The sequence below is a fragment of the Manis javanica genome, chromosome 18, assembly GCF_040802235.1.
Source record: "Manis javanica isolate MJ-LG chromosome 18, MJ_LKY, whole genome shotgun sequence".
In the NCBI taxonomy this organism is placed as follows: domain Eukaryota; kingdom Metazoa; phylum Chordata; class Mammalia; order Pholidota; family Manidae; genus Manis; species Manis javanica.
The window spans coordinates 4373234-4393145 of record NC_133173.1 but is presented as its reverse complement, the minus strand read 5'-3'; the positions used below and the strand labels follow the sequence as shown (position 1 = coordinate 4393145).

The 19912-nt window shown below is 56.8% G+C and overlaps 2 protein-coding genes across 3 annotated transcripts; one reads left to right on the top strand and one right to left on the bottom strand.

Annotated features, from left to right (window-relative positions):
* Positions 1-666: 666 nt before the first annotated feature.
* On the bottom strand, positions 667-2177 carry MESP1 (mesoderm posterior bHLH transcription factor 1). Its single transcript, XM_037000431.2, has 2 exons — positions 1297-2177; positions 667-1018 (listed from the first exon to the last, which is right to left on the bottom strand). Exons 1-2 carry the CDS (start codon positions 1984-1986, stop codon positions 944-946), a joined length of 765 nt encoding a protein of 254 aa, XP_036856326.2. The 5' UTR covers positions 1987-2177; the 3' UTR covers positions 667-943.
* Positions 2178-13837: 11660 nt separating this feature from the next.
* On the top strand, positions 13838-16162 carry MESP2 (mesoderm posterior bHLH transcription factor 2). Of its 2 annotated transcripts, none has more exons than XM_073227104.1 (2): positions 13838-14736; positions 15490-16162. In XM_073227104.1, the coding sequence occupies exons 1-2, from the start codon at positions 13897-13899 to the stop codon at positions 15871-15873; spliced, it is 1224 nt and encodes a 407-aa protein (XP_073083205.1). In that variant the 5' UTR covers positions 13838-13896; the 3' UTR covers positions 15874-16162. The 2 variants fall into 2 exon arrangements, with proteins under 2 accessions (XP_073083205.1, XP_036856324.2); XM_037000429.2 differs by having other exon boundaries at positions 15604-16159.
* Positions 16163-19912: the final 3750 nt, after the last annotated feature.

The following is a 19912-nucleotide window of genomic DNA, read 5'->3' as shown; positions in this document are numbered from 1 at the left end:
CTCAGGGCCTCTCATCTAACACTTGCTAGGACTCAAGGAGGCCATGGTTACATAAACTCAGGACTGACCCACTCGTGTTACTTCATGTCCCTAAACCACATGGGAGATATATCAGAGGGCACAGAAATAGGAAAACCGCAGGGTCAGGCCATGCTGTTCCAGCACAAGGGGAAAAAGGCCTTGGGGCACATGAAATGAACCCTTGCAGCTGGTGTCGCTTCAGCCTTAAGAGCTGGCAAAATCCTACCAGGACTGAGAACTCGGATTCTGAAGTCCTATCTAGGCTCGGGAGCTGATCCTTGCTTTCTTCTGTGAAATAGTTATTTGGGTATAAATGTGTCATGGGCCTGTTGGGCAGCAAGCACTCACTAATGAAAATGTATTTTCATAGAGATATTTTGGTTTTGTCCAGCTCCCCACCAGGTGCAGTGAAAAGACGGACAGTCTCCATTTGCTGACACTTTCTCATCTGAAGGGCCTGCCCCGTGCCAGGCCGACCGCCTGCGACAGGCGACGCTCCGCCAGCCAGGGCTGGAGGCAAGGAGCAAAGGGTCTGAGCTGTGCGCTTTGAGGGCTGAAGGTTGCAGGAACCCTCCCACCCCCTCTATGTTCTTTGGAGAAGGGGGAGGAAGCTATGTGTTCAAGTAGAAGCAGCACAAATTGCCATTTGATACCAGCAGTTTATTCACAAATAAATAAATACATGCTAGGCAGAACCACCTGCCTGCCTCACAGCGTCTACGCTATGGGTCCCTCCACCACGGGAGGGGCTGGGGAGGTACGTCCAGATGGGGGCAGGCTCTGACTCCGGAATGCCCGGGCCAGTGTCGCCAGCGTCCTCTTCCCGGAGAGGGCGCCTTGGAGAGCGACCACTTCGAAGGTGCTGGGGCCAAAAAGGTCTCGGTGCTCACTGGGCGCCAGTTGTCCGTCGTCATTTAACTACTCAGGCCGGTGGCCACTCCAGGGGCGAGAGGGGCATCCAGGTCTCCAGCAGGGCCAGCACGTCGCCGGGAAAGGGCTGCATGGGGAGAGGGAACAGCGTGGCCCTCAGTGTTGGCCGTCGGGAGTGCGTGTCCGCGCTCCTGGGCTGCACTCTCAGGGGGCCTCTGGCGGGGAACGGGGGACCCTGCCCCTGCGTGTCTCTCCCGCCCCTCGCCGCGTGAGCGCCCGTGTAAAGTGTTCTGGAGAGAGAGCAGGAGCAGCCAGGCTGCAGGTGGGGGTGCGGCAGGGGCTGGTGCCCCCGGCGCAGGTAGTAGGTGGCACCATCCACGACTGCGCGGGGAAGGAGGTACTAACCGGAGACGAGCGGCCCAGCTCCATCGCCCGCCCTCCCGGGCACGCCGCCTCGTCGTGAAGCACCGGCGGGTCGCGCTGCCCGGACGCCGGCAGGGCTCCGGGGCAGGCGGGCGGGGACCCCCAGCACGCCGCGCCGCTGGCCGCCGAGCCCGGGCCGGAGCAGCGCGCCTGCGTCTGCGCCTGCGCGGGGCCGCCGTCGGGGCAGAGCGGGCAGCCCCGGGGGAGCGCCGCCTCGCCGCGTCGCCGACGCCGGCGCTGCAGGCTCTCCTCGCTGAGGCCCAGCACGGCCGACAGGTGGCCGATGTAGCGGATGGCCAGGCGCAGCGTCTCGATCTTGGTCAGGCTCTGGCCGGCGGGCGCCACGGACGGCGGCAGGAAGCGGCGCAGCTCGTGCAGGGCGCGGGCGAGCGTGCGCATGCGCAGCTTCTCGCGCTCGCTGGCGCTCTGCCGCTGCCCGCTGCCCAGGCGGCCGCCGCGCCTCCCCGCCCGCCGGGCGCGAGGGGCCGCGTACGCGCGGGGCCGCCCGGGGCTCGGCGCGGGGCTGCCGGGCGCGGCGCTGCCCCAGGAATCCGGAGACGAGGCGGGGGAGCCGCCGAAGTCGCCGTCGGAGGGCGGCGGCGGCCGGGCCGGACCCCAGCCCGTGGGGAGGCTCCAGGACCCGGAGAGCGGCGGGCGTAGGGGCTGGGCCATGGCGGCGGCGCGTCTGGGGGCCGGCGGCCGGCGACCGCTTTATCCCTGCCTGAGGTGTGAAGTGGCCCCTTCCAGGCCGCATCGGCACTTCAAAGCGGGCTCGGGGTCTGCGGGGGCGGGGCCTGACCCTTTGAACCAAGTGGGGGTGACGGTGCTGGCCGTTGGCCGCGCCAGGTTGGCCCCACCTGGGCCTTCGCCTGGGCACCTGACCCAGCCGCTCGGGCCTCCTGCCTGCGCCCACTTGCAGGCATTTCCTGGCGTGTTGCGCCCTTTCAGGTTTCAGGAAGCGAGGTCAGGAAACTGGAAGTCCAGTACCTAGGTTTGGGTTGCCTTTACCTGTTAGGAAAATGCAAATTCCAACTTTTCTCTTTGTTTCCAGTTTGTGTACGGGAGCTTCAGGGCATGTTGCGGTTAGGTCTGTAGAATCGGGTAGGGACCAGGTGTAGGGCCCTGATTCCCACCAGGGGTGAGAGGAACACCTGGATGCGACCTTCCACGGTGTGGACAGTGGTGGGGAAGCTGTGAGGAAGCCGTCCCAGGCAAATCCAACAAGCTGGCCATCCGAGCTGAGGGAGAGGAAGTCCACTGCCCTCCAGGCCACCCCCAGCCTGGTAGGAATTAGGGCCTAGCTTGTTGCCACAGCTGCCAGCACTGGCCTCTAGCTGGTATTCTGCCCCTCTGGGACTGATGATGGACTTTGCCAATGAAATGTGAGCGGGAATGACACAGAAAATCATTTAACAAAATTTAACAATGCTTCATGACAAAAATTCACATCAAACTAGGAAGAGAGAACTTTCTCAAACTGATAAAAAGCTTCTCATCTACAAAGAACCTATAGCTATCATTCTACTAAAGAGTCAAAGATTGAAAGCTTTACCCCAATATTGAGGCAAGGATGTCTGTTTTTACCCACTCCTATTCAACTCTGTACTGGAGGGTCTAGCTTGTGCAATCAGAGAAATGAGAGGCATATAGACTGGAAAGGAAGAAAAATCCATGTCTATTTACAGACAACACAATCATCCACATAGGAAATCTTAGAGAATCTATATTGCCTGCCCAATCCTGGGGTGTGCGTTTGCACCCTGTCATAATAGCTGCTTCATGCATGGGTGTCTGCTCTCCAGATAGACTGTTAAGTACCTGGTGTCTGGCATCATGTCTTCAAGGGAAGTTGTATGTAGGGCCCTTTTCTGTGCCAGAGGTCTACTGTTTTGCAGCCCCTGTGGCTTATAGCCCTGTGAGACTGATGGGTGAACTGACTTGTTGCAAAGGCCAAGTGGCTTGGTACCTTATCCCTGGGCATCTCTGTCCACAACCACCCCCTCCACTTGTCTTTTATCTTCTGCCCTGGGCTGCCTCTAACACCTTCTGTATCCCACTCTCTGAGTCTGTCCTTGCAGCCCCAGAATCCTTATGCCTACAGTCACAGCTGGGAAAGGCAGTGCCAAACCACTCAGGGAAAGGGGAGGAGCCCGTGCCACAGGAACCATCTGCTCTCCAGGACAGCCTGGCCAGGAGGGCTCTGTCAGCAGGGCTGCCCCCTCTGGACCCTGGTTGGTGGACACCTTCTTGGGGCTCCACATTCCCAGCCAAGAGCCTGGCATTGGAGCTCAGTCACTAGGCTCCTTTGGTCCCACTGGACCAGACCAATAGAAGATTGGGAATTAGTAGAGCCTGTGAGTCCCCAGGCGGAGGAGGGAGGAAAAGCCAGGACAGGCAAGAGGACTGGGGTCTCAGAGGGCCCTGGGCACCATAGCCAACCTTCTGAATGTCAAAAAAAAAGACCCTCCAGTTCCCATGTAATCGATTTCCACTTTGTAGCTAATAATTGAGAAAACTCAATGACCAAAAACTCCTAGGCAATCAGTCACCCTTTTGTTTTATTGTCCAATCTTCAAAAATACAATATATGCACATGGTTAAAAAGTGGACAGGTCAATAAGTACAAAGGGTATAACAAACCTCTCTATCCTATCCTGCCTCTGAGGCCTCCAATTCCCTGTGCAGAGGCCATTACAGGTTTGTTGGCAACAACGCTCTGAAATGAATTTTTATTTTAAGTACAAATCAACTAGACATTTTTTGGACAAGAGGCCATGTGTGTGGGAGGCAGATTGTTTATCCTGAAAACACAGCTCTGGCCCCTTATGGACTCACATCTTTGACCTAATAGTGAACATTCACTGGGCACTCAGGCACTCGCTCCAGCACTCGCTCAGGAGGCAGCTGGAGCAGAGCGACTTCACGACGTGGGCATGACAGGAGGAGCTGCGGCGTCAGAGCCAAGGGAGGGTTAAAAAGACCCAGGAGCTGGTGTGGAGGCAGAGAACCCACAAAGATGGCACAGGAGCATTGGGGGCGGATGGGACATTTCCACCTTCAATCCTAATCTTGGGGTCTTCAGCCTTCATGGCTGACAAATTGGAGGCGCCACATGGGAGTCCTTCCCTCTCGTGTTGCCCTTGGGGTCCCTGGGCCCAGTCTGTGCAAGGGCTCCGGTCATGGGGCCTGGCGGAGCCAAGTGGCAGCAGAGGAGGGTCCCCCACCCTGGAGCCGGGCTCTGCCGCCTCCCATCGGCAGCCTCCCTTCCCCCTACCTCTCGCCTTTGATCTCCACATCGCCAGCCTCTCCTGTGGGTTCATTTGGGAGCTGCGCCAGTTAATGAGTTCTCCGGGCAGTGGGGCCCACACGCCCTCCCACTGGGGTGAGGACTTCACACCTCTGGGACCTGTGTTTTGACAAGTGCCGGAGCCACTGGCTCCCACTCCCCTGGCCCGAGCCAGCCTTTGCCTGCCAACGTGTAAGGCTGGGAAATCAGGCCTCAGGGAAGCCCCACTGAGCAAAGGCGAGAGTTCAGTTGGGGTCCTTGGCTGGGGCGGCGGCTGACAGGACAGGGCAGCACCTCTTAGGATGGAGCGTGGGTCTCAGCCTTCTCACTAGGGACCACTGGCTTCCTCAGCCCAAGCCTGGCTCCTGGGCACTGTCCCCACCCCTCCGTCCTGCTCCACTTCCCAGCCTCAGTGTCCTCATTTCCCCATCAACCCCTATGACATAAGAGTGCTAATCAAAGGTGCTATGTCAACACTCCCCTTGCAGCCCCTAATCCCCATCCCCGCCGGAGCCAGAGACCCCAGGAGAAGGAAGCAGATCTTCTACAGCCTGCTTAGCATCAGCAGTGCATCTCCTGGGAAGCCCCTCACCTGGCATCCCTACTGCTGGCCACACCTCAGTGACAGCCCAAGGGGCAAGCCTTTCCAGGGCAGTGACTGCTGTTCACAAGGCCCCCACCTTTAGGAAGCCCAGGACACCCCTTTGGAGTGTGGCCGGTGTGGGTTGGGATAGAATCCCTGTCCTGCCATGTCCGTCTGTATTACTTGGGTGACCCTCTCCATCGTGGACAGCAGCTCCTGGTCCTGTCCCAGGGGTGAGCGACACCTGTGCCGACATGAGGATCAAACCATACTCCACAGACCATGCTTCGTGCAGCACCCACATGCGTGTTCGCTACTGTCACCTGGGCCCTGGCACTGTGCTGGGGCTTGGCTGGGTCACAGCACGTGATCACAGTGATGTGTTACTGCCTTATTTTGGAGAAGAGGGAACGGGTGTGTGGAAAGGTTGTCCTATGTCACATGGCTGGTAGGGGCAGAACTGGGGTCCACCTGGCTCTCTTCTGTCCTCCCCACGACCTCCCCTGCCTCCTCTGAAGGACTCTGGGGGCTCCTTTCCTCCTGCACGACTGCCTGGAGAGTGAGGGTGCTGGGGGGGCAGCTGTGCCCTGGAGTCCTCAGGCCCCCGAAACCCTCGCCGCATGTCACAGGGACCTGTGGAGATGTAAAAGACAAAGGTTTCCAGGCCCACTCTGGACCCAGAGAACCGGAATTCCTGGAGGATAGAGCCAGAAAATCTAGGTATGAAGAGCTCAGTCTCCCCAGAATTATGAAGCTCAGCCACTTTTGAGAAGCAGTGCCCCACAGTGAACACCCTCCCCAATCCAGAGTGAAAAAGGCCCAGGGGAGTGCCTGGCGGGCCACCTGGGACAGATGAGGCCAGGCTGGGGCTGGGGAAGGAGCTGCAGCCGGCCACCTGGAGCCCAGAGCAGGCAGAGGCCCAGCAGGAAGGCTCCCAACCTCTCCTCCACCTCTCCCCTTCCCCAGCAGCCTCCCAGCTAAGGCCCCTGAGGCTCCCTGGGAGCCCCTTCCAGCTGAGATCACCCCCTCTCCTCACACCTTCAGCTCCTGGAGCCACGGAGTTGGCAAGCCATATGGAATAGATTATTCTGGACTCACGATAATCTGATTATCTTGGTCATAGATCAGCTAGATGCGCAGCCAGTGGAAGTCACAGGAGGCAGAGGGTGACGAGGAGGGAGGGGGTGGGAAGAAAGGAGAGAGATGTGGCAGATTCCAGGAGAGGAAGTGCCCGCAGCTCTGAGGTTCAGGGAGCTGGGCTGGGAGTGCGGGGCAAGGAGATGGTGCCTCCCTCCTTAGCGGTGTCACGTTTAGGCCCTTCGCCTCGCCTTGGTAAGTGGACGAGGGTCTAGGCCTTACCGTGTAACACTGGGAAACCAAGGCACAAAGGAGTTAAGGAGCTGAACAGCGCAAAACAAGATGCAGATGTGAATGTGGGAAAACGTGTCACATGGCACCTTCACTTCTCCAACTGTAAAGTGGAGCAGGGACTCCGCCTGCCTACCGAGATGCCCTGGAAGGGTGCGTGCCTTGGCTGGAAGGCGCCAGTCTCAGGCCCGAGTGTCGGCCTCTAGGTGTCCAGTGTTCTCGCATTCCCAACCACAGCCAGCAGGCGGTGCTGCCCAGCCTTCTGGAATCCTGAGATCTGAACAGGGCAGACCTACCTCCAGCCAGAGCCCTTTTTCTTGGAACCAGGGCCACTGCGGGTTTGGGGTGGTTGGTGGGCACAGGGAACTAAACAGATGTGTCAGAGATGCTGGGGTTGGCTTCAGAGGTGTGATGGGCAATGTGACCCCAGACAGGCTGCTTGACCTCTGCACACGACTTTTTACTCATCTGTCCACTGAGAAAAATATACCTCTTTGGGCAGAGGCAGAGCAAGGAGCCCCCGAGGAATGAGGAGAAGGGGGCAGGCTCAGGAGGGCAGGGGCCAAGGGGCTCGCTTCCCCCCACCTTCCCTACACAGCCCTGGAAGCAAAGGTTGAAACGCAAACGCAGACCAAAACTCAAGGCAGGGAGTGCCTTGGGCTCCGTGCCCTTGCCACCTCCCTGGTGGGGACTTGCGGGCCCAGTTCAGCTGCCAACTTGGAGCACGTCCAACACCAGCCCCTCCAGAAAGCACAGGGTGGAGCTCTCTCCAGGCAGGAGGTACAGGTTTCAGGCCCCTTCTACCCCTACACCTACCTGGCCGACCACTCACAACAGCACAGAGAGCAACCAGGACAGTGACGAGCCCTCTGCCGGGTCGCTGAGTGTCTCAGGCCCTCAGCCAGCCCCGGGTCCTCCTTCCCCAGGGCAGGGGAAAGACAGCACCTCCACCTCACCTCCCCAGAGGTTTCTGATTTCAGACCCAATAAAATGCAGAGTGGGTTGAGCTCCTACAGTTGAGGACAGGATCCTTTACCAGAGGCTGGGGGACAAGGATGTCCCTGGACAGGGTGGAGAACCTCTAGGGGGAAGGGACAGAGCTTAAATCGACCAGATAATAAATCAACAGGAAAAAGGTCTTATGCAGTCAGTATGATTAAAAGACTGAGGATAGGAAGAACTTGGTCCTTGGTTTGGGAGGCTCCTCCACCAGGAGACGCTGAGATTCAATCCTGGACCCCAGCCAGGGAAATTTTCTTCACCTTGGAGATGAGGTGCCACCCCAGGCCCTGGGAGTGTATGGTCAGCACCAGACACAGGTGGCCTGACTGGCTGAGGCACCCTAGGTGTGCCAACACGTGGGGCTCACTGCCACATGCATGGCGGATCAGCCTTGACAACCCACCTCTGGGGTCCCCAAGGCTGGTTTCAGGCTCCAGAACAGCCTTGGCATGGCATGCCCTCTGCCCAGTGGTTTCCCAGCTGGGAACTCATTCTGATTAGAAAAGACTGAAAGTGCAAGTGAGGACATACTGCCGAGTGCCAGGACCAGGCTGCAGAAAAACCCATTCAGCATGGCACCAATGACATAAGCAAAAATAAGAGAAAAACCTGAACAAGTCTCACATAGAAAGTTAGTGAATGACACATGCATTTTTGCAAGCATCTACTGTTTGTGAGTGTGAAAATGCCTCAGGGTGTTCACCAAATCTATAAGAACGTACCAGGACTTATGTGGTGTATGGGTGGGGGCAGGTCTGGATTCTGGAAGGAGGTCAAGGGAGTCCTCAACCTCACCTGTTTGCTTATTATTTTTCACAATGAGTTTGCATTCCTGTATTACATGTGCAATCTGCAAAGATAATTTTTTAGGTACAGGTATAAGGATGTACCTATGTAGAAAACTTTAAGGCATCTCAGTATATACTACAGAACCTGTTACCTAAACTGTCACCACCACACCATGGTGTGCTAGGTTGCCTTATAAATCTCATTGCAGAAATACATCCACTGGTGGGCAAAATGTTAACACATTGGTGAGAACAGCTGGTCACAGAACAACCTGCTCTCTCTGTGCTCAACGGAACAGAAAGCAGACTCACCCAGGTGTGTGTATGCCCATGTTCATAGCAGCATTGGGTACAGTAGCCAAAAGGTGGACAACCCAAATGTCCGTCAACAGGTGAATGGCAAACACCATGTGGGAGATGCACACAATGGGATATTAAGGAAAGAAGCTCCACACATGCTACGCCCTGGATGAACCTCAGAGACATTATGAACTAAGCCAGACACCAGAGGACAAACACTCCTTGGTCGTAGCCTGTCTCCTCCCCCTGGTCCCAGGGCCATAGGCCCTTGCCTTTCCCCTGGGCCCCCTAGGGCAGGGACCTGCAGCCTCCCACCCCGACCCCAGAAGGGCTTTCCAGGGTTTCTGAGGGGACCTGCTGCCAGGCTGTTTTGGAGGCCCCTGCACACCCTTGTTCCCAAGTCAACACCTTCTGCCCTGGGGGAGGTAGCCTTGTGTCAACAGGCAGAGAGGTGTGAAGACAGCCAGAGTGGCCAAGGGGAGGCTGGGCTGGCCCTCACCGCTCCCTGGTAATGAGAACACCACATGGCCCCTGCAGCCCCCACGTGGCCTGCCTCCCTCCGTCTCTCCCAGGTTCCCGCAGCCCGACTTCCCCAGGGCCTGGAAGGGACCCAAGGGGAACGGAAAGAAGACGTACGGGGAGGAGGCCAGGCCTTCACCTGCCTCCAGGTCCTTCAGCCTGCTCCCAGGGGCCCTGCACCGCCTGCCAAGAAGAAAGAGCAGGTGGAGAACTTTGGGGAGCAGGGCTGAGGGTGAACAAATGGTGGGGCTGTGCTAAGCCACCAAGAGCAGGCTTGACCAGAATCACTGCCTCCCCAGCCCAGCAGAGCCAGAGCTGAATGAGCACAGTCATGGTCCAGCCGGGGCCTCTGCCTTTCTCACCTGACGGGTGGTAAAGTAGGAAGTCTAGGAGGGGATGATGGGATGGAGGCCTCAGTTTCCTCACCTATATAATGGGAATATTAACATGGAATACTGACATGGACCCTGCCTACCTCAGAGCACCAAGCTTAGCTTAGCCAAAGGTCACAGTGGCCTTGTGGCTCCAGCCCCAAGAGCAGGCCCAGCTGAGCCAGAGCTCAGGCACAGAGAACAGGGGCGGGAGTGTTACAAGCACCGAGGTCTTCTGCATGGCCAGTCCATGTTGCTCTGCAGGGCCCCTTACGGCTCCCTTACCCTGAGACTTCCCAGACCCCAAAATAGCAGCTCCTGTGCCTTCCCTGCACCCTGGTGTCAGCTCTAAAGGAGAGGGTGAGCCTGGGGTCACTCACACACCAAGGCCCACGAAGCTGACTGCCTTCATAGCACACAGCCACAGATGTCCCTCCTTTTCACAGGTGAGTCAGATGAGGAAGAGAAGCAGAGATGCCCAACTGGAAGCCCCTGTGGGGCAGGCCAAAGAGAAACCAGCACTTGGGGCAGTTTCTGGCACAGAGGGAGGAATGCTTGAGGGTCCCAGTGCCAGAGGCAAGCGGGACAAGCAGCTGAGCCAGGACCCAGCCAACAAGGAGAAGCTGGTTTGGACGCTCTGTCCTAGGCTTGGCTGCGCTGGGCAGCTTTAGCCCCAGCCATCTGCGCTCACCCATTGCCTCTGTGACCTTTGCCACAGGCCAGCGGCTGGAGTGCCCTCTGAGGATGACTCCCACGCTAGAGCTACGGAGGGGAAGGGCTGGGGTGGGAGGTGGCAGGTAGAGCTGGATGTCCGAGGCCTGCTGCTAGCATCTCAGAGACGGAAGGAACCACCTCACCTCTTCCAGGGCCAAGACTGAAAATATCAGTCCCTTTACCCGCAACCCGACCTGGTCCTTTACCTATCGCCTTCTGCTGCCTCTGACCTTGCTATAAGCAACTTATAAACACAGGCTCTGTTGCTAAGCACTGTGACATGCATTAGCATATTTTACCCCAACAATTGCCCTCAAGATCAGAATCCCCACTTTATAGATGAGAAAACTGAGGTTGAGTAAGCTGCCCAAGTTTTCACAGCTGGTAAGGGGTGGTTCTGGGACTCTAAACCCAGGTCTACCTGGTTCCATAGCCCGACCTCCTAACCATTAAGCAATACTGCCTCTCTGTGCTAAGTCAAGGCCCAGGGGAGGGTCCAGCCTGACTTCCCTACTGGTGCACGGGGCTGGGGGCTGGCAGTGTGCCTGTGCTGCCAGAGCCTGGCTGAGGGGCCTGGCGAAGAGCCAGCGGCCGCGGCAAACCAGGCCTAGCCCTCCACCTTCCAGACTCGGGCTCTGAGATCCCACAGCCAGTCCGAGGCCTGGGTGCTGGGGCTACACCTGACCAAGACAGGAGGCCAGGCTACCCTAGAGAAGAAGGACAGTATGCAGGGCTCTGTGCGGGCTGTGGATTCCCATTAGTCCCCAAGTCCTTTCACAGGAAACCCCTTCAGGCTGGTTCTCATGGGTAAGGGATGGGGGTAGAGGAGGAATAATTCTGGATACTCAGAATCTTCCTGGAGCTCGCAAGGCCGTTCCACCACTCTGAGTCTAGCTGCCTGTGCACAAGGCAGTAGTTTGACAAAAACATGAAACTACACTGAAGGTGCATCGGTGGGGGACTGCCCATGGTGCGAGCATGCTACGGAACGGCACACGGCCCTTACACGGGTGAGTCGGAAAGCTCAGGATCAATACCACATGAACCTGAAAGCAAAATCCACAGGAAGAAATACATGTGAAACCTGATGAGTTTTGTTTATAACTGTCAATTACATGTATATAAATTCCTTGGCAATGCAGTATGGCAACATTTTTATAGTATTGCTCTGCCTGTGATGAATACATGATTTATTATAAATTACCAACCTAAAAGGTGTAGGACTGACTACTCTCTAAGTCACCCCTGCCCTTAGGAAAAGGTGTTGTTAACCTTAGTTTAAACCCTTCGAAATCATGAGATGTTGCACAACTGCTTCTTTCCAAGGAAAGCCTGTTTGAAATCAGCACCATTGTTGAGTCTGCCTTCTTCTGCGCTGTGTGCACTTCTTTCCTCTCCTCGTTCTAGCAGAGAACAAGCTAAACAAGTTTCCCTGACCACATTCACTGTCAATTATTAACTTTGTCATCATGTGAGAGTGGTAACTTGAGCATATTTTCTCCAGTCTTTCAAAGAGTAAATTCTGAGAAAGTGATGTCATTTCATCGAGTTTATCTGTACCTCCTGCCGTTTTATTTTTTTACAGTTAAAATTATCCACTATGATTTGAGGGGAAGAACATTTAAATCAACTATGACCAACTATAAATCAGCTAAATATGTCCTGACATGGAATGCTCTAAGATAAAGCTGTGGGATGAAAAAGCCAATTTCAGGTGGGATGAAAAAGCCAATTTCAGGCAACTTACCACTGCATGTTTTTTAAGCATACATGTTGCTGTATGTATCCTTGGCCCAGGTCTGGAAGGATGCTTGACCACCTAACAGTAGCTGTTACATTTAGGAAGGGGTTACAGGTTCTCCAGCTTTATCTGTAACATTTTCATTTCTTACAAAGAGAACAGGTTACTTATGTAATTTAATTTTTTAAGAGCCACAAAAATACTACGAGGTCATTTACTACTTCAGCCTGGTATGGGCTAATCTATTCTTGAAACATCATCATGTTAACCTTCAGTTATTGATTACTGATTTTTTATTTTTTAATGTCACGTCTGCTCAAAAGTCTGTTTGCTTCTCATCGCCTTGGGATTAAACCCGACCTCGTAGCCTGGCCCCAGCGGAGGTGTGCTGTGTCTCTCCACAGAACCACCTCCCACAGTGGCCCTGAGGCACCCCGGGAAGGCCCACTGCCAGGCCTTTGCGCATGCAGTTCCCACATCCAGGAAGGCCTTCTACCTGCCTCTCTCCCCATCCAAGTCCTGTCCAAGGTTCAAGGCCCAGCTGCGACCTCTCCACCTCTGTGGCCAGAGCTCTGCGGTCCCTGGCCATCACTCAGCCCTCAGCCTCCGAGTTTAGCCCTTTCGTAGAGATCAGAAAGGACACTGATGCCTCCTTTCAATTGTAATTATTGATGGAGTGAAAGCTTTTACTTTATAAACTTTACTATGTCAAACTGTCTACTATGAATCTATAACAACGGTTCCGTGAGTAGATACTGTAATTACTCCTTTTTAACAGAGCAGAAGAGGTCAGGCTCGAACAGGTTGAGGGCTCTTTATAAGGGTGCACACAGCTAGTTAGTGGGGGGCTACTAACTATATAACGGCCTGTTCAGTTGTCTCTCCCACAAGACTGAAATCTCATGAGAGCAGAGACCACAATTAGCTTGCTCACCCTGGTGTGCCTGACATTACCAGTTGCTAAATAAATATGAATTAAATGAGTAAAGCCCACAAGCATCTTGTACCTACTTTATAAAATGATAGCAGCAAACATTTAGCCCACTTGCCAGGTCCGTATTAAGTGGTTCCATGGGTGGTGCCACTCAGTACTGGCAACCATCCTAGGTGGTGGGTATTTTGTATTATTACCGCTATGAGGATGAGGAAACTTGAGCCTCAGAGTTGTTCAGTGACTTGTCCAAAGTCACACAGCAAATAAAGAGGGTCTGACTCAGGCCTGCTTGGGGAACCCCCTTCCCTCATCTTCATCAACCCCTGCACCCCCATTCCTCTTTGCCGGACTGCTCTGTTCTGTTTTCCAGGGACAGAAATTGCTGGCAGCGAGATGACTTTCTCAGTCACTCAGCACATCAGCAACTGCAGGTTCTGGAAACCCAGGAAGGGGCCCCAGGATGCGCACCCCGTCACTGAGCGTGGGGCCCCCGGCGCTTGTTATGACACCACCCAGCACACCTGGAGGCCCTGAGGAGCAGGTCCCGGGCACCGCCCCGGGGCTGGTGATGAGGGAGGCGGCCGCTCTTCACAGGGGCCCCCGAGTCACTTGAGGCACAGCCTGGCCGCCCCCCGATGTGGGCAATGCCCATGGCTGTGGCGCTCCCGGGCACTCACCCTGCGCGGTGGGCGCGGCGGGCTGGGAGGGGGCGCAGGGAGCAGCTTAGCAGCTCCATCCAGATGCGAATTGTCCCTCCCACACTTCCCGGGCTGCAGGGGCCTCCATTAAAGCCCCTGAGGGGTCAGAATCCACACCTCCGCAAATGGGCCCGCTTTCCCAGGCCCCCCACCCAACCCTTCCCTGGGCTCTGTGGGTTTTGACACCTCTCTGTAACCTGGTCGGGGGTCCCTTCTCACCTCTGGTCCAGATAAAAGCCGGGCCTGGCGGTGGACGGCCCAGCCGCCCGGAGCAGGCCATGGCCCAGTCCCCTCCCCTGCAGGGCCTCCTCCGCCAGGACCACTGGACCTTCCCGCAGGGCTGGGGCTGGGCCGGCCACTCCGACTCCACGTCCCCAGCCTCCTCCTCAGATTCGTCCGGCTCGTGCCCCTGCGACGGTGCCCGCGACCCCTCGCGGCCCGAACCTTCGGCCCACAGCGCCCGCGCCGCCGAGGCCGCCCCGACGGCGCCCGGACGTGCGAGGCCCCGGCCGGCAGGCGGGCAGCGGCAGAGCGCCAGCGAGCGCGAGAAGCTGCGCATGCGCACGCTCGCCCGCGCCCTGCACGAGCTGCGCCGCTTCCTGCCGCCGTCCGTGGCGCCCGCCGGCCAGAGCCTGACCAAGATCGAGACGCTGCGCCTGGCCATCCGCTACATCGGCCACCTGTCGGCCGTGCTGGGCCTCAGCGAGGAGAGCCTGCAGCGCCGGCGTCGGCGACGCGGCGAGGCGGCGCTCCCCCGGGGCTGCCCGCTCTGCCCCGACGGCGGCCCCGCGCAGGCGCAGACGCAGGCGCGCTGCTCCGGCCCGGGCTCGGCGACCAGTGGCGCGGCGTGCTGGGGGTCCCCGCCCGCCTGCCCCGGAGCCCTGCCGGCGCCCGAGCGCCTGGGGAACAGCGTGCCCGATGTGGGTTCCTGGGTGACACCCTCTTACTGCCCCGGGATGCAATCGCCCCGGCAAGTATCCCAAGGGAGAGCCCCGGACGCGGCCCTTTGGACACCGCCCCAAGCCTGTTTCGGAACGCAGACACCACCGGAGCCCGGGACCCAGGCCATGCCCTGGACGCCACCCCTGATGTCCCCGGAGCTGGCTGTGGTGTACCAGGTATGTGCCCTTGCTGCTGCTCGGGGTGATCCCCAGGCGTCAGCTGGGAGCGGAAAGAGTGTGTGGACATTAGTCTGCAGGAAAATCTCATACTTTTTAGATGGAGGGTTGTCTAATCCAACCCAGGCTAGAGGTGAGAGGAGCTAGCTGAAGGTAAGATGGAGAAGTCCCTAGCCATCTTGGGGAATGAGGTAGGGCTCTGGGGAGTTAAGGCCACCGCCGCCCCGGTATAGAAGTCTTCATAGCCATGTGAAGTGGGGGCTCCTCTGACTTGCTCCAGAGGCCAGAGTGGAGAGTAGCAGGGGCCACTGTCAGGCAGTATGTTACAAGTATTAAGGGTTGGCGGAAGCCAGGCTCTGCCAGCCCCAGGGGCAGGGGCTCTCTGAGTAGGTGGCCTTGCATTTGGTGACCTTCATGGTTTCTTCAAGGTCATGTTGACCTTCAAGCTTCATTCCTTCAAGAGGCCCATGAATGAATGTATCATGACTGATGAAAGAGCATATTAATACCACCATTTCTTGAGTGCTTACTGTGTGCCCAGTGCCATTCTTGGCACCTTACATGTATTGCCTCATCCAGCTCTCCAGCAATCCTGGGAAGTAGGTGTTATTATTATCACCCCATTTTACAGCTAAGAAAACTGAGATTAAAAGAGGTTGGGTCCTCATAGCTAGTGAGTAGCATAGGTGGGATTTGAACCCTGGCAGTGTAACTCCAGAGCGAAGTCATCTTAACCACTTTGCTTCACTGCAGCCATGGCACTGGGGCTGTTGGGAAGCTGCCAGCCACACTCCAGGAGCGTCCAGATCGGAGATCTCAGGGCATCAGAAGCAGCCCACTATCCAGCTGCTCTTGTCTTTCTTGCAGGGTATCTCTGTGTCTCCAGAGTCCGGTCTGTTGCCAGAAGCCCCACCCCTCCTGCCCCTCCCAGCATGCCAGAGACTCCAGCCTCAGACCCAGTGGGGATGCTGGAGCCACAGTGCAGAGGTGCCCCCCAGCTCAGAGGACCAGGGACCTGGCCCCACCTTCCAGCTCAGTGATGAAAGCCCTCCCCAGAGCTCAGGCCTACGGCTCAGTGACTGCCCTGAACTTTGGCAAGAAGATTTCGGGGGAACCCAGCTGGGCATCTTCTACTAATGGTCTTGCCTGGCCCCTTTTCAGCCAGGAATTAGGCCTATAGTGTGAGGCACCCTCCTCATTTGCTACTTCAGTCATTTTTAAGCTTGCCTTTAGCCAAGGATCGGGTGGGGCAGTGCCCCCCACTCTTGGACACCCCCTGAATGACCGATGCTCTGCAGAGCACAGCCAGAGCTGCAGTGAGATGACGGCTGCCTGACCGTGAAGTTGGCCAAGCTAGGACTGGTGGGGGAGGGTCCTGGGCTCGGGGTGGGGGCAGAAGCTTATTTGCCCAGGTTTTATACTTCTTATTAAAAACAAGAAAAAGGAAAATTGGTTTGGTCTGTTTTTCTTTTATCAGCCAGGGTTTTTATTGCCTCTAGAAAAGGAAAAATATCCCTATCCTGCAGGGAACAAGTCATGCTACTCCTCCCCTCCCTGCTCTAGGCCTGCAAAGGCTGGTGTGGGCCACTGTGACGATATTTATCGCACAGGGGTTCCATCTAGCCTCCTGTGCAAGGTGACACAGGTGGGTTAACACTTGGGCCCGATCACTTGCCTCAGACCCGTCTCCGCCGCCGTTTTCCTCCCCTCTGTGAGTGCATTCCTGCCAACCCATAGGGCTCTTCCACCATTCCACCCACATGCTAGGTCTAGTGTATTCATTTGCTAGGGTTGCCATAAGAAATATAAATTGGGTGTGTTACAGAACAGAAACGTATTCTCTCGCAGATCTGAAGACTAGAAGCCCTGGATCATGGTGTTAGCAGGTTTGGATTCTCCTGAGGCCTCTCTCCTTGGCTTGCAGATGGCCACCTCTCTCTGTGTCCTCAAATAGTCACTCCGCTGTCTGTGTTTCTATGTTTTAACCTCCTCTTCTTCTAAGGGCACCGAAGTGGATTAAGTTCTCCTCATATGACCTCATTTTACCTGAAGAACCTCTTTACAGGCTCTGTCTCTGAAGACATGCACATTCTGAGGTCCTGGAAGTTAGAGCTTCACTATGAAGTTGGGGGAATGCAATTCAGTCCATAACATCCACTCTTAGATGCCAGAGAGAAAACATTCCCCAGCAAATGGTGTGAATTACAGGGAAATGATCAGAGCCCAGGTTAAGGATGGGAGTTTAGAGAGAAGATGTGACAGCCGGTAGGAGATGGGGTTGGCAACAGTTAATGCTTGAGTTACCTGATCTCTTAGTCCTGCTGTGTTGATACATGCTGCCCTGAGTGAGAGTAAGGGGCACCTCCAGGGTCTCAGGGAAGGATGCCATGATCCATTAGCAAAGCCTGCCATGGGCTTGAGAGCCAGCAAGGGGTGGTGACTTCATTCTATATCTGCTGAATCAGGTAAGGAAGAGTTGTAGGGTGTTGGACTGGGTAACAAACGATGTGCAGAAGTGTGAGTGAAGAGTGACCCAGGCAGGAGAAACAGCACCAGTCAAATGGAAACAGAAGTGGCTGAAGTTCAGAGTTGATGGGGAGAAGTGATGAATGGAGTTGGAAAAGGTACGTGGAGGCAAGGAGCCCCATGTGGTGTGGGGAGACACTGGGCCTGTTTCCTGGGTGATGGGAGGCATTGAAGGTTGGAAGGGGCATAAGCTGGTCAGAGCTGCTCTTGGGCCCTTCGACTGCTTCACAGAAGCAGAACCACGCAGGGAGGCCAAGGTAACAGTACAGAGAGAGAGGGGGCAGGTGAGGGGAGCAGGACCAGAGAGCACCAGCTGCCTGCGCTCTTGGCCCACGTGGGGCCTCCCATCCACCCCTGCGTGGCACCCACTGCCTGCTCACAAGGCCTGTGACATCAGGCAAGTTACTCCCTCTCTGAGCCATACTGGCTCATCTCTTAAAAGAGGAACTGGCTTGGGTGGCCACTGAAGTGCTTTTCCCCAGCCTTCTAGAAGTGGGTTCTGGTTCCTATCGCAGAGCCATCTTGTCTCTAGGGCTGCCAGCCACAGCTGGAAGGATGGGAAAACCCCACACAAGGGTACACACAGCAAGGAGATGATACAGGATACAGTGACCCGCGTGCACATTCCCTACAGCTCTTACATGCTGTGTAATCTTGGGCAAGCTACAAAACTTCTCTGAGCCTCAGTTTCCTCAGCTGTGAAGTGGAGACAGTAATGAACCCTACCCCTCAGGGTTCTCAGGCTGAACACAGTAATTACCCAATACACAGTAGCTGAACAGAGTCACACGACCCTAGAGACCACCCAGTGCAGTGGTTCTCTAACTAGGCTGTGTGTTGAGCCATCTGGTTCCAGGGTCCCACCTGGAATGAGTCAGTGCACTGGGCCAGGGCCTGGGAGCCTGTGGCTTTAACGAGACCCTCCCCAGGGATTCTGAGGCCCAGCCAGGTTTGAGAGCAACGCATAATCTTCACCCCTTCATTTTACAGCAAGGAAACAGGTCCAGGGAGGGGAAGGACTTCCCTAGCTCCCTGCTAGGTATGGATGTCAGGCCCCCGCCTCCCTGTCTGGTGCTCTCTCCTTCTGAGAAGACCCAAGTCCTCGCCCCTCAGTCTCACCCTACGTGCCGCCAAGGCAGAACTGAACAATGGCCTGTCTTCTTCCTCTGGCCCCACTGATCTGGGATTGGACCTACAGGGACAGAGAGAGGTACTCCCTGGTCCAGCCACTGGTTCCCCTGTCCTCTGGCCCAGCTCCAAAGCCCTGCAGGGGCTGGACTGGAACCTCAGAGAGTGCTGGCTTTCACCAGCAGCAACCAAGGCTGAGCATCTGGAACCCGGCAGGCTTGTTCTCTCGGCTCCTCTGAAGAAAGCTCTTCCAGCAAGTGCAAAGACAGAGGTGAGAGGCTGCCAGCTGCAGTTGCCTGGATGCCAGTGGAGTGAGACAAGCATCCAAGACAAGGCCCGGGGTGCTTGGGGGATCCCCCACCCCTGCCCTTACCCTCTGGGAAGGAAGGCTCAGCCCTGCCTCTCCGGCGCAGCAGCCCCTCCTCCATCCGTGGCTTCATCCCTGGCATGCTGCGCTTGGCTACACCTCTGCTCTGCACCTGGCGGGGGAAGGAGAGGGGCTGATGCTGGGGCCCTGCCTGGGGTGACTGGTCTACCCACACCTTCCTGGGGACCCCAGTCACCATCCTAAGAGATTGGACGTTTGCTGAGTACCTCACCCAGGCTCTCAATGCCTCTTCAGTTACAGAACGTGCCTCCTGAGGAGCCTGCTGGGGCGGGAGAGGTGGGAGAGGGCACTGCGGGCAGGCTGCTTCCTGCGGGTTGTCAGGGTCTGCCTTCCCCACCTCGGCCTTGAGCCATCAGCCCACCCCAGGCAGAGCAGGAGTGGGCGGCCTGAGTTCAGGCTGGCTTCTGCCCCACCTGCCACCTGGAGCAGGTCTGGCTCTGCCTGTCCTGTGTCTTCCCTGCGCCTCCAGGGCCTTGACTCCCTCCAGCCACACCGGGTGTTACGAATGAACGGCAGCACTGTAAGGTGCCAGGGGACGACGAGCATGTAAGATGTGGACGTCACAGACCCTGCCCCAAACGGAGGACCGGCTTCCACTCAGAGCTGGGGTCTTGGTTCTAACTCTGCTTAGATGGGACTTTACCTCCCTACCCCTCCGTTTCCTTATCTGCAAAACTGAGATAAAGACAGTCATGTGCTGGGACAGTTGAGAATCGAATGAGATAATGCGCATAAACGCTTAGCCCAGTGCCAGGCACAGAGACGAGGACCCCTGTGGACTCTTCCCCCTGGAGGCCGGCTCTCCCCCGGGGACCCTCGATGACGCTGGCGGTGGTGGGGCTGGCCCACCCCCAGTGGAGACCATCTGAGGGGCCTGCCCTCTGGTGCCCAGAAGGTCAAGTGCCAGCCGTGGCTGCGGGGCACTGGCGACAGGAAGGGCTGGCCCAGAGGGCTGGCTGAGGGAGCCTCCAGGCTGGTGGAGGGACCCCACCCAACTGGGCTGGCCCAGCCCCTTGGCCTGCCTCACCTTTTGATGTGCGGATGGCGGGGAAGCCGGAGCTTTGCCTGCCCTGGGCCGCCTGCCTCTCACTGCGGGGCGGAGGCTGTGAGGGAAGAGGCTGGGGACCTGAGGCA